The 17383-nt window shown below is 40.1% G+C and overlaps 2 protein-coding genes across 19 annotated transcripts in view; one reads left to right on the top strand and one right to left on the bottom strand.

The window, feature by feature from the left end:
• Positions 1–9669, bottom strand: part of NT5C3A (5'-nucleotidase, cytosolic IIIA) — a 37702-nt gene extending 28033 nt beyond the window's left edge. The window contains exon 1 of one of the 2 annotated variants that reach the window (XM_073332957.1): positions 9416–9669. Coding sequence is in view for 1 of the 2 variants with exons in the window: in XM_073332954.1 (XP_073189055.1) it covers positions 9416–9553 (138 nt within the window). In the remaining variant the exon portion in view is untranslated. The remainder of the gene's footprint in view (positions 1–9415) is intronic. The other variant, XM_073332954.1, reaches the window with a different exon arrangement.
• BBS9 (Bardet-Biedl syndrome 9) overlaps positions 9190–17383 on the top strand; it is a 439570-nt gene continuing 431376 nt past the window's right edge. For 5 of the 17 annotated variants that reach the window (XM_073332917.1, XM_073332911.1, XM_073332908.1 and 2 more), the window contains exons 1-4: positions 9937–10323; positions 12445–12567; positions 15205–15355; positions 16502–16566. In XM_073332917.1, the coding sequence (XP_073189018.1) occupies positions 12456–12567; positions 15205–15355; positions 16502–16566 (328 nt within the window). In that variant the 5' untranslated portion in view covers positions 9937–10323; positions 12445–12455. Of the gene's footprint in view, positions 9342–9935; positions 10324–12444; positions 12568–12738; positions 12823–15204; positions 15356–15859; positions 15920–16501; positions 16567–17383 lie in introns of those variants that run through there. The other 12 variants (XM_073332923.1, XM_073332924.1, XM_073332909.1 and 9 more) reach the window with 11 other exon arrangements.

Here is a 17383-nt window from a genome sequence, read left to right as displayed (position 1 = left end):
GAGCTACTCTTTTTGCGAATACAGACTAACACGGCTGCTACTCTGAAACACTTCCCATGCTGACTCCAAGGAACCAGGCTCTGTGTGGTTAGGATGGTGATGAAATGTATCCCCTCCACCGCTTCATAGGTATCCCTGGTTACTTGATCCATGAAAGTGTGAATGACTCTGTAGTACAATAGGGCACCCACCTGGGGAGCAGGAGATGCTGAGTCAAGTCCCCCTGCTCCAATCACTCTGTTCTGCCTCTGAACACTCCCTCTGCAACCAGCTATTCAGAACTGAAATAGAGCTTGCCTTTTGTATCACGCAGGGAGTGCACAGGGGCCTCTTGAATTGCTATTCTGCCTGGTCTCCTCCTTCCTCTCCAGTTTCATGACAATTTTTCCATGCTCAACTTCAACAGAAAGACCCCAGTCCATTTGAACAAAAGGCCTGAGATTATCCTATATCTGCATTTAAAATGGTATTACGGGTGCAGAAAATATCAAAACAGTGGACCATAGTAATGCAGTTTATTATTACAATAATTAATATTTAGGTTGCTAAATGGTAACTAATATGTTTGTAACAGGAAGGGAGAATATTAAAAGAAGCAGGGTTAAGGACAGAGACATTTTTATGGCATTCACTGTATATGAATATCTCGGCTACTTCAGCTATCTTAAATGCCAGAAAGTCTAGAAATAATTAAGTGCTACAGGGATTTTTTGCTTTTAAGAAATAAATGTTGTAAACTAATAAAATATTTACAGTTTTAACTATCCAACTGTTTTTTAGCTTGGAATACATAAAAGCAGAAGACACATATTTCTTTCTGTTACCTTTCCTGCTTAAAACCATGATATCCAAAGAAGACTACAACACAGATATCACTAATTTAAGGTTCTCTGGGTGCGGGTCAGCAAGAATTGTCTATTTGTATGCATAATCATTAGGTGTTAAGGATAGTGTCAGAATTGTAGCTTACTATGAGCATACTCTTAATTTTTAGTATTTTTAAGCAAGCGTAAAGATATGTCTTGCTTTGAACTGCACTCTAGAGCCTTAACGATAAGTTAGAGCTTGACTGGGAATTGGAATTCAGTCTGATCTGCTTCCAACATTTGAGAAAATAGCAAAGAAAATATTCTGTTACCAGTACAGAACTAAACAAAATCAAGAAAAGCCATTGCACTCTTGATGAGGTACAATTTAACAGGTGTCACATGACCGGTCCTTCCCAGGCACACACCTTGTTCAACTCAAGTGTCTCCGGGTTGCTAAAACAGCATTTCTACCCCTCAGAACACTCACCTGTAAATATTGGGCAATCCTGGCTGCTTCTCTTAACCCTATTTCAAGGGCCCTGCAGATCTCTTCAAAACCCACTGATTGACTATACCACCGACTTCTGGGTTGGAAAAACCATTCAACTTTTATTTAACCAGATTAAACATAATTTCACCATAACAACAGCTTTCAGTAACCCTTCTACTTCTTACTCAGGGACTGGGAGGGAAAGCCTAGTCTTATCGGAGCCCCACAGTGCTTCCCTTCATGGTCAATCTAGCTCGCTGACCTGCTCCCTGTCTCCAGGAGCCAGCCAGCGATCCTACAAATTCAAATCCCCCAAAGTTCCAAACGGGCAGCCTGGGTGCAGTGTCCATCCAGGAGTCCAAGCCTCTATTAGCCCTGTAGCATAAATTCTTTTTGGTTCTCAACCCATTCCATTATACAATAACATCATATCAAATAATTTCAATTTAATATAGTCCCTTTTCCAGGGATAAGTTGTATGTGAATGATCAAAAAGTCAGTATTCAAAGAAGGAAAGGAAAGGAGACAAGGGGGATGAAAAACAGGCCTTGTTCAAGACCCAAACATATGTTACGCTGACAAACACTAGAACTATCAAAGAAGTCTTACACCAAACCATGGAAAGGCTCTACAAAGAACCATTTCAAAATTCACATAGTAACAGTATTTGTGAAGCTCAACAGATCTTACCAAGTATTACTTCACAGTGCTACTGTTTAAGCATAACAGACAAGATGTAGGTCATGGACAACCAAGTGCATTATTATTACTATGTAGTCTCAGAAGCTCTGTGTCTCTTGGTGCCAAAAATGAACAGGATCTTCACTGAAACCAGAGGAAACCCGAACTCTTACCACATTATTCCACTCTGATTAGCTGTAATTTACATTGCTGGAAATATAATTGTAAATAGTCATCATTCTAAATTCTTTTGTAATATCATCTTTGTCAGTGGCTTTTTTTTGCCACTTGATATCCAATTCGCGTGACATTTCCAACTATCTAAGAAAGTAACTCCATAAAATAAAATAAAAAAATTTAAAAAAGCATGAGACCATTTTTTCCTCTTCCTGCCGTCTCTGGGTTCATTCACCATATACCTTCCAGCTTCTGCAATAAGCAAGGTAGGGATCCTACAGAAAACAGCTTCCTTCACTATATAACTCTGATTCACCACATTTCCAGAGTATAGTCTATCCTTTACAAAATCCGTATTTGTCTTTGAAAACTGAATAATACTCTCTCTTTCCAACATAAAAACAACAGCTCCACCCATCACCTTCAATAGGAACTAAAGTGAATACATTAAAGCAGGAATTACTGCTGTAAGTTTGGCTTATCTACCTGAACACCTCAAAACTAAGTATTTCAAGTTTTAATGTTATCTTGTTAAAGAAGGTGGAAAAACCCAGGCAAGAAGGTCTTAGTGGAATGGAAAGAGAGAGATAAGAGATCAGGATGAAAATTCAAAAGAATAGGTTCAAGTTTTTAAGTGAGAGTAATTAAACACAAACAATTTACTTAGAGGTGTGGTGGTTTTCTATCACTGGAAGTCTTTAAATCCAGACTACATATATCTCTCTAAAAGATGTGTTATAGCTCCAACAGAAGTTATGAGATTGATGCAACATTTACTTGGTGAGGTTCTCTAGCCTGTGTTATATAGGAGATCAGATTAGTTTATAATAGTCCCTTTCATCTTTAAAATCAACCAGTGAATGAATTCTCTGCAGCTTAATTCTATCCAGTGAAATTATATAACTTAATACAATAGAATGATTCAATTTTATTTATTCTTGATAAAACAGAATAAAATTCTTTTTTTCCCCTATGTATTTGCAAACCTTATGCATCTGTGAGTGTTAACTGACAAATCATCATGGAAAACCTACAGTTTATAAAAAACAAAATTTAACATTTCAAATTCTATGTTTTAGGACTTAGTTTGCATCTAAAAACCTCTACTCAAGGATGTATGCCATCAAATATATAAAAATATCTTTTGCATAGTTGGCAGAGATGTGGGGAAGGAACGTACATTTCTTTAATGACAAGTTTTATTTTTTTTTGGTTTAGAAGTTGTATACCTCCATAAAATATATATAGTGAAAGTGGTCATATTAGATTAATACAGTGTATTATAAGGTTTTAAAATTCAAGTTGGTACCATCTGCTGTTTTATTGTGTGCACTGCACCTAAGTCAGCTAGTGAAAGGAAAACCCTACATTTTAAAAAATTAATATCTTCCTCTGATTAAAAACCACAGAATCCAGTAAAGAACTGATAATACCCTCTTCCCCGTCATTTCAGCTTAGCTGAGATTTCTCCAAAACTGCCTAGTTATTTTTCTTAGAGTGGAGTATCAGGACAGGAAGCAGTAAAGAGTCAGACATCTGAAAGACATACTACTCCTATCTGAAGCATTTGAAATGCTGGTCAAGTCAAGTAGCATAGGCACCAAATCAATGCAGGGAGGAAGCTGATGTATTCTTCCTCATGCAATGAATAAAAGTTATAAATGTCAACAGGCTGGCACCTCAATTTCTAGAAATAGTGGTCTTCTCAGACTAAAAGTCTAGCAGATACTTTAAAGTACCTTAAACACTGCATGTGCATTTAAAGCCACTGACTGTTTAATCCACAAGGAGTAGACCTTCCCCCACAGCAATGTCACCTACAATCACCAGTTCACTTCCACTGACAGTAGCTCTAGTACAGACGAACTACCATGATCTGAACTTGCTTAAAAGTTAGGTGACATACTGATTTTAACACTGGCAGCTGGTCTACGCTAGTACTCTCATTGTTACAACTAGTGGTAAAAATCAAAAGGGGGGTGGGAGGAAGCCTACTGTAGAGAATGACAGGTTTCAGAGGAACAGCCGTGTTAGTCTGTATTTGCAAAAAGAAAAGGAGTACTTGTGGCACCTTAGAGACTAACCAATTTATTTGAGCATGAGCTTTCGTGAGCTACAGCTCACTTCATCAGATGTTTACCGTGGAAACTGCAGCAGACTTTATATACACACAGAAATCATGAAACAATACCTCCTCCCACCCCACTGTCCTGCTGGTAATAGCTTATCTAAAGTGATCAACAGGTGGGCCATTTCCAGCACAAATCCAGGTTTTCTCACCCTCCACCCCCCCACACAAATTCACTCTCCTGCTGGTGCTAGCCCATCCAAAGTGACAACTCTTTACATAATCAAGTCGGGCTATTTCCTGCATAGATCAAGGTTTTCTCACATCCCCCCCACCCCCATACACACACAAACTCACTCTCCTGCTGGTAATAGCTCATCTAAACTGACCATTCTCCAGGTTTAAATCCAAGTTAAACCAGAACATCTGGGGGGGGGGGGTAGGAAAAAACAAGAGGAAACAGGCTACCTTGCATAATGACTTAGCCACTCCCAGTCTCTATTTAAGCCTAAATTAATAGTATCCAATTTGCAAATGAATTCCAATTCAGCAGTTTCTCGCTGGAGTCTGGAACTGCTGAATTGGAATTCATTTGCAAATTGGATACTATTAATTTAGGCTTAAATAGAGACTGGGAGTGGCTAAGTCATTATGCAAGGTAGCCTGTTTCCTCTTGTTTTTTCCTACCCCCCCCCCCCCCCCCCCAGATGTTCTGGTTTAACTTGGATTTAAACCTGGAGAATGGTCAGTTTAGATGAGCTATTACCAGCAGGAGAGTGAGTTTGTGTGTGTATGGGGGTGGGGGGGATGTGAGAAAACCTTGATCTATGCAGGAAATAGCCCGACTTGATTATGTAAAGAGTTGTCACTTTGGATGGGCTAGCACCAGCAGGAGAGTGAATTTGTGTGGGGGGGTGGAGGGTGAGAAAACCTGGATTTGTGCTGGAAATGGCCCACCTGTTGATCACTTTAGATAAGCTATTACCAGCAGGACAGTGGGGTGGGAGGAGGTATTGTTTCATGATTTCTGTGTGTATATAAAGTCTGCTGCAGTTTCCACGGTAAACATCTGATGAAGTGAGCTGTAGCTCACGAAAGCTCATGCTCAAATAAATTGGTTAGTCTCTAAGGTGCCACAAGTACTCCTTTTCTTTTTGTAGAGAATGACTTTGTTTTGCCACAGCAGTTTTTTGCCTAAAGCTTATTCAAGAAATAATGTTTATTTTCATGAAAAGAAAATTACTTATTTAAATTTACTTTCTATCATTTGAACATAAATTTAAAAAAGCAAAACCAACCAACATCCATTTCATTCATAAAACCTAGTCATAAAAGCATTGAGATAGATTTCAATTTAGTTCCTGCATTAGATTATCACCTGAATAATTCAAGGAAAAATGGAGCCAGTGAGTAACTTATTACAATGCAACTGCAATTAGCAATAACAAAAAAAATCTGAACTGATGTGGTACATGCCTAGAACCTTTTTTTTTTTTAAACTAACATTATCATTGAACATTGAACAGTATCACTGAAAAAATATTTTTCTGTTTTACAGACATATCTTCTACCCTCCTATCTCTTTCACCAAAAATGTGTTGGTAACGAGTTAGTGCTGCCCTAACGTTCTTTCAAAAAAAAAAAAAATCACATTACTGGATGCACTGAATCCTGACCTTTACTATTTGGAGCTCAAATTGCAAATGTTAGCACATTTTATTGATAATTATTAAGACTATGAGGAATCAATTTTCAAAGAAGATAGATCAGTAATGGTGATTTCATCAACCCTTCCAGGTTTTATAAGAAGCTGTACTTCAAAACTGGTGTTGAACCAAAAAAGTTTAATCAATTTCATTTCTTGACTGGACTAAGTTCTATTGTAGAAAGAGAAGATCAAACTGATTCTTCAGTTGACTGTGGTAAAGAAAGTCCTATCTGAGAAAATATGAATAGGTTTTGTACCTATTTTAGAAAAAAACCCAGAACTCTGGCATTTTGTTTTGAGGCCACATTTTTCCTCCCATCGGTCTCTAGAACTTGACAAAAATGCCTAAAAGAGCATTTTGGACTCTGGACCACAGAAACAGAATGTCTGAAGTCTCAACTCCTAGTTGGACCCCATCTAGAATGGGTGGAAAAAGCCAGTTAGGAGAACAAATGTTTAAAGACAGTTCATGCTAATATAGTGTAAATATGCTTTTCCTGGCCTGAATAGACCGGTTTTACAAACCATTTTCTAATTATCTACTCCACGCGGGTCTTAGAAGAGTCTTCAGGCAATGCCAACTTGTTTTAGTTATGCATGTCTTTGGGAATGTATCATTCAAAACAGTAAAATGATTATTCTAGGTATGCACTAGTCTAAAACATAGTTTATAAAATGGTAGTGCCTGGTCTCCACTGGCCAGCTAAACCATGTTTAATACTGAAATGAAAAACATTTAAAAACCGTTCTGTTAATACTCTTATTACCAGTAATGAGAGGGTTTTAAGGGTCACTGCTGCATGAGTGGGTCCAACATTAGCTCCTCAAGAGATATTCTCCAAATCACTACTTGCATCAGGCTCAGAATCTTCCCCTTCAAAATTCTCCTTCTCTCAAATGGACCATCATATTGGACATCTTTCAAAGTTCCCATGCTCTTGACGCCATGGTCATGCTAATCGGAGAGGGAGTGTGTCTACTGGCTACTGCAGGAGAGTAGGAGGCAGGACTCCCACAATCTTTTTCCTGATTGCCACTCACATTGGACAAGTGATTTAACCACTGCACCTCAGTTTACCTATTTATAAAATTGATAGAGCAATGCTTATTTACCTCAAGGAGTGTTGGGAAGCCTCATGAATCTTTGTAATTAAGTTTGAGATGCTTGAAGGGTAGATGTTATGTAAGTGTGAAGTATTATACATTCCTTATTTCAAACAGAATGAAATAGATTGATTTCATCCTGCACTGATGGAGGTCTTCAAGCTCCCCTCACACTAATGTGACATCATTGTTTCCCATAGTAACTTATGTACATCAAATATAAAAAAGCAGAGACCCACAACAGAATACAAAAGGAGAAACACTGAATAGCATAAACAAAATATATGGTAGTGCGGTATAACATTATTGCCACTCATTTGGGAAGACCTGCATTCTTTGGGGCAGAATTACTTTGTTTCGCCACAATTGACAGCTAACACAACTCTTCCCAAAAAAGTAGTGTTACCTTTTTTCTTTTTTTCCCCCCTTATTTTAAATACCTCAACACTTTTTATACTTCACATTTACTCATTATTCATATCCATGGAATACACTCCTTTATCTCTGCAGCCATGGAATGAACTGCAGTTATTTTGCATCTCTGACCACCTCACTTGCCCTCTTCTAATCAATTCATTTGCAAAACTCTAATTCTAACATTCCAGAAACTTATGTTTTCCTTCAAACACTTACAAACAAAAGTGATAAGCAAAAAACAAAGAAAAGGAGTGTTCTTAACCTGAGTTAGCTAACTCAAAGTAAAGTCTTAGTGAAGACAAGGGAGTCTGTGGTTTTCACATTAGTTAGTAGATGTAATTAAAAACTATGCGCCCCCCTGTAAAGACATAACCCAACAGCAAAGATTTAAAGGGAAAAAAAAAAACTATTTTAGCCACTGATACTTAGGAACATGCTTAACTTTAATCACAGTCCAATTGAAGTCAATGTGACTATTTATGTAAGAAAAGTTATGTACCTGCTTAAGTGTTTGTGGGTTCAGGGCCTTAATTTTCAGTAGTTTGAATTTCACAAAACTGCTATAAGCAATAAACAAAGATAACCTACCAGTAACAACATTTAAGAAAAATAGCATTTATAATTTAGTTTATTAATTTTAATTTATGGTGTCAATAGCACATTTTACAAAGCCTTATTTAAATCCTTCTACCCTCTTTCCAAATATTTTAGGAAAGTAGAGCTATCTGAAGCTACAAACCTCAACTTCCATACCTCCACAAGCAGCTGTAACAGGAAACCAAAACCATACAAAACAAAACCAAAACCCCATACTTTCTATACATTGCACCTGGCATGTAAAGATTTTTCACTGGGGGGGGGGGAAATGAGATGGTTCACGGAGATTAGTGATAGCACACAGTGGATTTTTGCTGGGATTCATGTTTTGATAAACATGTGATTTGCACATACAGGTGGGAGTAATTGCACAGTCAAATGAACAGCTGAACATTTTACTATTTGCATGTACAATTGTGGTATCTGTTAGAACCAATTATGTATGAATAATTATAAAAATCTAGGCCTTAAATCGAATCTAGTGGCAGCAGTCCCCTGATACATCATAGAGGGCTAGTGTGAAATAAGTTGGTGGTCTCAGTCCAGTTCTTACTGGACAAGTGTCCATATCACAAAAACCACCTTAACAACTGGCACTTTTGTCAAGTGCCTCTGTAAAAAGGCTAGTTACTAAATATGCCATGGGCAGCAAATGACAGTTACTGGAGCTGGCTACTCCAGAACGAGCCTGATGCAGTATGGATGAAGCTTGCATGGATAATACACTTATTTGTACCAGTTTTGCATTACACTTTGCAGAGCTGTGGAGCGGAAGCCTTTCACAAGCATTCCATTCGCCGCTCCCTCATTTTTCGTCTCACCCAACCAACTCCACTGTAAAACTGCAACCAGCCTAGGTGCGGGAACTAGGGGAGCTGCCGCAACTCCCTGGCTTGAAGTGGTTTCCAGCATACACAGCACTTGCAGTTTGGTTCAATGGCTCTCCACACCCTCACTATACAAACTCTTCCAGCACTCCTGGCGACCAGTTTGCAAACAAGCAAACCACAAAAACCCCTCCTAGTCTGATGTTCTCACATCAGCGCCTCAGAGCCCAGCGGCGGATTCCCCCGCTAGGACTCCAGCCGATCCTGTCACGCCAGCGTGAATCTGGAAGGACTTTAATCCCCACACACCTGCCTATGTAGACGTACCGAGGGATGGATTCGGACTCCTCCTCCCCCTCCCCACAGACTCAGGGCGAGCAGGCTTTGAAGCTGCCCGAAACAGACGGCCAGCGGCACGTGGGGGCTCAGGCGGCTGTCAGGACGGACAAGCCCAACCCTAGGGGTAGGAGCCCTCCCAGGCCCCGGGCTGGGGGCAGGAGGGTGTCCGGGGCGACGCGCGGTCCCGCTGGGACCTACCATCTCGATGATCTTGGTCTTCCTGCCTGTCTTCTTCTTCATGGTGAAGAGGTACTGGGCCAGGACGACTCCCCCCACCAGGGCGCACACGCTGGCGCTGGCCACCGCTCCCATTTTGGCCACCGCGGTCCGATCCATGGCGGCTCCCCCCTCTGCGGGGAGGGTGGGCTGGGAAGTCTCGGTGTCCCCCCGACAGCAACACCGGGGCCCGCGAGCGGCAGAGGCCGAGAGATCCCGACGCTACCACACAGGAGGGAAGGAGGGGACGACGTTGGGAAAGACCATTCAGAGGGGGAGTTTTATCAGCCTCCCTTTTCCCCCCCAGCAGGTTGTGGCGCTTCCATACTGCGTCGTTTTCTCCATACGTCAAAAGAGAAATGCAGCTGAAATGGCTCCGGGGCTGGCTGCTTTCGGAAGAGGGGAGCTGCTCTCCCCTCCCTCAGGGAATGGTACAACCCCACCCGCCCTATCAGGGCCACTCTGGTGTTTTCCAAACTACATCTCCCGGGACGCTCCGGGGTAGACCCCTTTTCCGCTTCCGGTCCCCGCTCTCAGGGAGCTGGGTTGGTTGTTAAAGTGCTATGACAACGGGCGCGAAGATGGCCGCTGCGGCTGGCGGAGCGGGGCAGCTGGTGCCGCCTGCAGCCTCTCCCTGAGCAGCGGCTCTCCGTCCTCCACCCCGCACCCTGTCCCGTCGGCGGGGCTGCGAGCGGGGAGGGCTGAGCCGGCTGGCGCCTGTTGATTTCCGTCCTCGGGGACCCGCTGAGCCCCAGGGCTGGAGCTTGGGAGGAACCCGCACCTCTCTGCTCGCGCACACCCCTAATGTAGACGCCTCCTCCGCCGTGGTTGCTGGTCAGTTTCCAGGATAGGTACTTGGGGGTGCAGAGGCCCCTGCTTGGACGGGTCTGGTGAGTAGCCCGGTTGTCTCATGCAAGGCAATGGTTTGTGCAGTGCCTGGAAACTTGCAGCCCTCTCGCTTGGGAGCTTTAAAACTAGAGTGGACGAAGCCCACGCTCGCAAACGTACGGGTTCTGCACTGGCTGGGTGCTGGAGATGGAGGAGCCCTGTGTAGTGTCACCCCTTCCCATATCTATGGAAAATATAAAGTGGTGCTTATATTTTCCCTGTTATTTTCGCTCAGAAATTCTCTACTCACCTTACAGTGAGGAGAAGCAGAGGCAATAATCAAAAGATGTCAGTAGGGCATTAGGGGAAAATAATTCCCAGATCATCCTATTTAATCCCCGTCTTCTGCTCTCTCCCATGACTGCGTTATTAACCCTGTAAAATGCCCTGTAGTACTTTTGTATGAATGTTGATTTATGTAAAGTAGAAGTTTATCTAGTTTAGTTAAAGGTTTGTATGTGTTTTGTTGCTAGTCGTTAAATAGTTTATATTTTGGAGCTTTATACCCTCCCTACAGGCAACAGGCCTTAGGTTGGCTGTTTTGTTTAGCATGGTGTTGTTTGTATTTTTCTAATTAGAATAAATAAAACTAACAATGCTTGAGTGCCAAGGCAACAGGCATCATAGCAGTTCTTTTTTAAAAAACAAACCAAAAAATAAGTGAAAATAAATACTAAAAAAAAGTTAAGAAATAATTCAAGAATTGTTGTGTATTCTGTATGGTGTGTAACTAAATCTAATTATTGAGATTCAATCAAGCTTTAAAAAGACAACATATGGATTTAAACAATGGCAATCTTATAAATATCACACTGCCTACAAAAGTTATCCTCTCTCCAGTCTCTTCCACCCCCTCCCCACTCCTCCACCCAAGATAACAGCAGGGGTAGGGCACAAATCGGCTTTTCTACTATTGGACAGAGTCCCTCACTCATGTAATGAGGGCATCTTCTTCAACGCGATTATACAGTGGAGGTCTTGATGCTGATTTGTTTTTATCTTGGTGTGCTCTGAGAAATAAGCTGCTGTTTAGGAAAACTAGACCAAGCTGATGATTCTTTTGATCCCTTGAATCAGAGGAGAAACCTCCTTTGGAAAGATCCCCTCTCTTGTATGGTGTTAGGCTGGTACTCTTTTAAAGGGACAGCTATCTTGCCAAGCAGCTGCAAGGATAATTCTTTGACATATAAAAGGTGCTAGAATAATGCAAGGAGTCTGCTTAGATTAATTTTCAAGAGCGCTTTTTGGAAAATGCTTCTTGTATTTGACTGAGAAATGTCTTTTGTTAGTGATGTCCAGGTCCTGAAATGGGTTCTGTGATATAGTCAGGTACAAGGAGCCCTGCAAAGACAGTAAAATCATTTATGGCTTGATCCATTTCATAGTGTTTTTAAGCTGTGTGATTGAAGGCCCAACAATAGACCTAACAGAACTTTTATACCTACCAAGTGGTTTTTTGTTTTTTTTTAAATTTTGCTTGTTGGATTTTGTGTGGACTCCCCATCTCCCACCTTAAGTTTCTATAATATGCTGTTAATTATTATTAACTTATGAATCTTGTACAAACTAATGTTGTTTCTGAAAAATATGCTCCATTTGTATACCTTTGAAAAGTATATGATGATATAAGAACATAAGAATGGCCATATTGGGTCAGACCAATGGTCTGTCTAGCCCAGTAGCCTGTCTTCTGACAATGGCCAGTGTCAGATGCTTTAAAGGGAATGAGCAGAACAGGGCAATTACCAAGTGATCTATCCCGCTGTGGTCCAGTCCTGACAACTGGCAGTCAGGTGCTTAGGGACACCTAGAGCATGGGGTTGCAACCCTGACCATTTTGGCTAATAGCCATTGATTGACCTATCCTCCATGAACTTTTCTAATTCTTTTTTTAACCTACTTACAGTTTTTTTGGCCTTCACAACATTCCCTGCCAACGAGTTCCACAGGGACATCACCTCACAAATATTTAGAATTCCTGATTTAATTTGTTTTTGTGCTGATCTGATGTGGAATCAAAGCAAAAATAATTTAGGTTACTATGCTTCCTAGAAAAGCTAACATGATCTGTATAACTTGATATGAAAAGTATGGATTTTACCCCAGATTCTGTTTCCTTTTAGCGTGAAGGAGAATGTCTTTATTTAAAGCCCGAGATTGGTGGTCAACAGCTCTTGGAGAAAAAGAAGAATTTGATCAAGGGTGTTTATGTGTAGCTGATGTTGACAACAGCGGCAGTGGACAAGGTAAACAGAAATTCTGAGTTGGCCTTCAGATTTTAAAGGTGACATAAACATGCCTGAAAATTTTATTGACTCCAGCAACATGTGCTAAATGCTTATTAACGAGATGAAGTAGGAGGCATTCGGCATATACTACTACACTTTGTCCCCTGCCCCTTTTCTTTGTGTTTTCAGACTTCACTTAGATATTCTAGAATGCATCATTTCATTTTATATGATGTCATTGCTTTCAAGAAACCCTGCTAGAGCCTGGAACATGTAAGTGGCATTTTTTCACAAGTATGTGGCACCATTTTCATATTTTTAATATTACCTCAGTGTGTGTACAGTATTAAAGAATTGTTGAAAACATTGCCATACACTTGAAGGGGAAAAACACTTATCAAGTATAATTGCAAAATACAGTTTTGGGCATCTTTTGGTGGAAAATTCAAGAAAGTAACTGCTAGTTTAATGAAGCTAGTGCTAGCTCAACCATGAGAGGTTATGTTTGATGTCAGCTTGGGTTTGAAGTAGCTAGGGTTGCGTTTGGGACCTGCTACCAAGAGTTTTAAAGTGTTAGTTTTGACCTATAAATCCCTAAATGTTTTGGGATCTGCTTACCTGAGACTGCCTTTCTGTGCCATTCTGCTGCAGTTGTAATCAGAAAGTCCGATGAAGTGAGCTGTAGCTCACGAAAGCTCATGCTCAAATAAATTGGTTAGTCTCTAAGGTGCCACAAGTACTCCTTTTCTTTTTGCGAATACAGACTAACACGGCTGTTACTCTGAAACCTGAAGAAAGTCCTTGCACTTGATTCCCCCGCCCCCCCGCAGTTGTTCTTTCAAAAAAAAAAGAAAAAGGGAGCTGCTGACAGAGTGTTCTCCTTTCCTTTGGTTTCAGAGTAGCAGCCGTGTTAGTCTGTATTCGCAAAAAGAAAAGGAGTACTTGTGGTACCTGAGAGACTAACCAATTTATTTTGGTTATTCCTTTGAAATGTCTTGAAATAGCTGGAATTTGTTAGGTTTGGTAGCATGCCCAAAAAATCATCTTTCTGAGCAGGTATTAGCTGAGGCAATTGAAGGTGGAATTTCCGTCTAGTGGGAAAGTGCTGTTGCTGGGGGAGAAGAGCTTAAACTGTATAGATCATATTACTGGATATTCAATAGTGCTAAGGTGGGAGGAAGAAGTATTGCTGCTTTGGTCAATCGTTTTACTTTGCATTTACTATGTTCCGTTGTCTGTAAATATGTTATGGGTGGCCAGAGCACTTGATGGGGTACCCTTTGGTATGGAATTTGATCAAAAGTAAATAAAATAAGAGGTAAACTTGACTGCCTGCCCATCTGGATGAAGGGAAAAAAATCCCTCTTTAGGCAAGTTTATCAAATGTAAGAAAAATATTTTGTAAAGAACGTGTAAATGAGGTAGCTTTAGGGAGCTAAGGGACATACAAATGTCTTCATGACTGCATCTTCATCTGTCAGTGTGATATACAGATAAATTGTGACAGAAATGGATGAGGTAGAGATTAGAGTGCAAGGGGCAGAGGTCACGCTCTGAGTTGAATGAATTGCAGCATGAATGTTGTTTGCTACAGTAGAGGTGAAGATAGCTGCCTGCTTCTCCACCTGTGTGAAATGGGGTCCTGTGGAACTGTTCCAAATGGCTAAAAGCCTGGTAAACCTTGGCTGCCTCCACTCTGAAACAGTCAGGTCTTTTATATTATGAGTATGTCCATGTGACTTATGGACAGGATTTATTGGTACATCTCAGATGCAGATAGATGTCTGGAGGAGATAAATGTTAGTGTCATCTCTGGAGGTTGTGAGCAGAACTGATCTCCTGAGGCACAGGGGGCTTTCTGTAATCATTTTTGTTTACTTACTTCAGATTTGTGTTTCTTAAGAATCTTTGCTGACTTTTATTAAATACTATTTCATAATAAATATTATTACTATAGGAATCCTGAACCAAATCCACTATTTCCCCCCCGCTCTCCTGCTGGTAATAGCTCACCTTAGTGATCACTCTCGTTACAGTGTGTATGGTAACACCCATTGTTTCATGTTCTCTGTGTATATAAATCTCCCCACTGTATTTTCCACTGAATGCATCCGATGAAGTGAGCTGTAGCTCATGAAAGCTTATGCTCAAATAAATTTGTTAGTCTCTAAGGTGCCACAAGTACTCCTTTTTTCTTTTTTTAAAGTCAATGGGAGTTTCACCCACTTATGTCAAGCCTAAATTTGGCCCATTCTACGTTTTTGATACATTGACCTGAAAAAATAATAACCAGACTTCAATTTCTCATCTGGATAGCACCTATAACATTGTTGTTACCAGATTTTTAAAAGTCAACATTCTGCTGCTTGTTTGGTGAGAAGAGCGTTGCCAAATCTCTAAGACTTGAGAACTGAACATTTGGAGGTACTGGCTACACTCAGAGAGTGGATTTCGGAGACTGGACTGGAATTTGAGAACTATCGCTTCCTCGTTCTCACTGTTGAAATATTTAAGTCAGTTCGGTATTTAGGATGCAGAACATCAGCATAATTATGTGTAAACATCCCATCATTTTAGGGGTACACTTTTAAGCACATATGCAGAACATTTATTTCTCTATTTTTAATTTTCCTCTTGTTGGACATTTTTCTGCAGATAAAATAATTGTTGGCAGTTATATTGGATATCTTCGAATCTTTAATCCTCACCCTGTCAAACCTGGAGATGGAATGCAAGCTGAAGATTTGCTCCTGGAAGTGCAACTGCGAGATTCAATACTCCAGGTGGAAGTAGGAAAATTTGTTTCGTAAGTAAACAGTCCATGTTGCTGATGATGATTACACTAATTAGGAGGCTTTAGGCTAATTTGTCATAGTAGCTAACTTGCCTCCCTAAAGACCATCTAGATCAATTTTGTAATGTGCCGGGGGTTTGGTCTGAGCTATCTCATTTGAATCAACATCTACTTCTTGGCACTGCAGTGTTTGACTCTTACAGCCATTTAAAAAAAAATCATGAACTCTGAATTATGCATTTCATCTGCTTATTGATTTATATAGTATAGAGCATAAATGGAAAAAAATGTTTATGCTCATTAAGGTAAAGTCTTAGTCTAGGTTATATTAAAATCCCCAAATGTCCTCTACTTGTGTTCTGATGCTGCATATAAACATTGCTGTGCTTCTTTAAAAAAGTACTTGTCTACTAAGTACGCAGCAGCCATGTTGCTTTGCAAGCTATTTTATTTATTATAAGCCAATTTAAGAGTAATGCCTGTCTCTGTTCTTAACACCATTCATTTCTTAATTAGGTGTTCTTGAAGGTACTGCACAGATGCAGCAATGTCTTATGGTATCGGAACTAGCTAAAGGTGGCTGCTGCTGCTATTATTATTACTTTTTAATTATTTATTAATTATTTTATTATAGTGCAAGAGCTCTTTTCTTTGCAGTAAATAAGATTGTTTGTGTATCGAGGATGGGCACAGAATACAAAATATTGTGACTATCTTAGTATAATGAGTATTTAATTTTGTATTGTAGATTAATTCAGTCTACTGTTAGTAACTGTGTCTCATACAAACTGTAAAGTAGTATCCATATCTATCAAATGATGCTCATCTAAAGTGACAATCACACATTTGCCCCCTACTATTACTCTCACTGGAAGTATTAGTACTAGCTTGTTAGATAACAGGATCACGCTGAATCAGAAAAAGCTTGCTTGCTTCATGTGCTCACATCTGCAAAATGTCTCTTAAGGATCTACTGAGAACTTAACAACTATTAGCTGTCAAATATAATTTCAGATGTTTTAATTCTGAGTGATAGTTTAGTTGCACAATATTTTATTTGTCTGGTAATTAACATTTGAGAATATGGGGGCCTGGAAACTCACTTGCAAATTTTCTCCTTTTTTTTTTCTCCCCACCCCCCACCCCCCTCATTGTCAGTGGTACTGAACTACTTCATCTGGCTGTACTGCATTGCAGAAAACTGTGTGTGTATGCTGTCTCAGGTAAAAAATACTGCCCAGAATAGCTGTCTATCTCTCTGTCTGCCTTTTTTGTGTGCTATTGATCAGTTTAGCTATCTGGTCTGACTAGGCATATGTAGTGAGAAGTTTCTCTGGTACTAACAGTGCAAAGTCACAATCAGAGTGTTTGAAGGACTCTCAAAATTCAGGACTGATGTTTCTTCTCTTACACACTTTTGGTCCTTCTTTGTCATACAGTAGCAATTATGTATAAAATGTACCCTCTGGCTAATAGAGAGCAGGCAGCTTGCTCTGAGTGTGCTGAATTGTTCTGTGCCAGGGCGCTAATGAGTTGTAGTTATGTAGACTGCGCTCTTTGAAGAGAAGCACTAGTGTTACCTCTGCAACATTCCAAGTTCTCCTTTGCTTGAAGAGTGATATTGCAGATCTACCTTGTGGAAGCAGTAGCTCTACTGCTGAACCATTTGGCACGTTCTGAGCTTTGTAACTAGCTTTACCATTCAGAGGATTATTTTAGAGCGCATGTGGAAGATTAATATTAAACTTGTGCATGGAAAAGCAAATATGTGTGTTTGTCAACAGAAGTGTGTCAATAGTAGTGTGTGTTTGTCAATAAAAGCTTCTTATGTTACAACTTTGAGTACAGAAGCTGATGCACAGAGCTCTAATGAACAAACTGTTGGCAGATAAAGATGCCCTGTAAATATAATTGTTTTAGAAAATGAACTAAATTTTATTAAACATTAAATGCTTGATACTTGCCTTAAAATAAGAAAGGCTCTAGGGAAGATGAATTAGTGAAGGCAAGGAGGCCAGAATAGCAAAATGAAAGGGTAAA

The sequence above is a fragment of the Lepidochelys kempii genome, chromosome 2 (assembly GCF_965140265.1).
Source record: "Lepidochelys kempii isolate rLepKem1 chromosome 2, rLepKem1.hap2, whole genome shotgun sequence".
Classification (NCBI taxonomy): Eukaryota; Metazoa; Chordata; order Testudines; family Cheloniidae; genus Lepidochelys; species Lepidochelys kempii.
The sequence above is the reverse complement of the archived record's forward strand: the minus strand, read 5'-3'. Positions and strand labels throughout refer to the sequence as shown.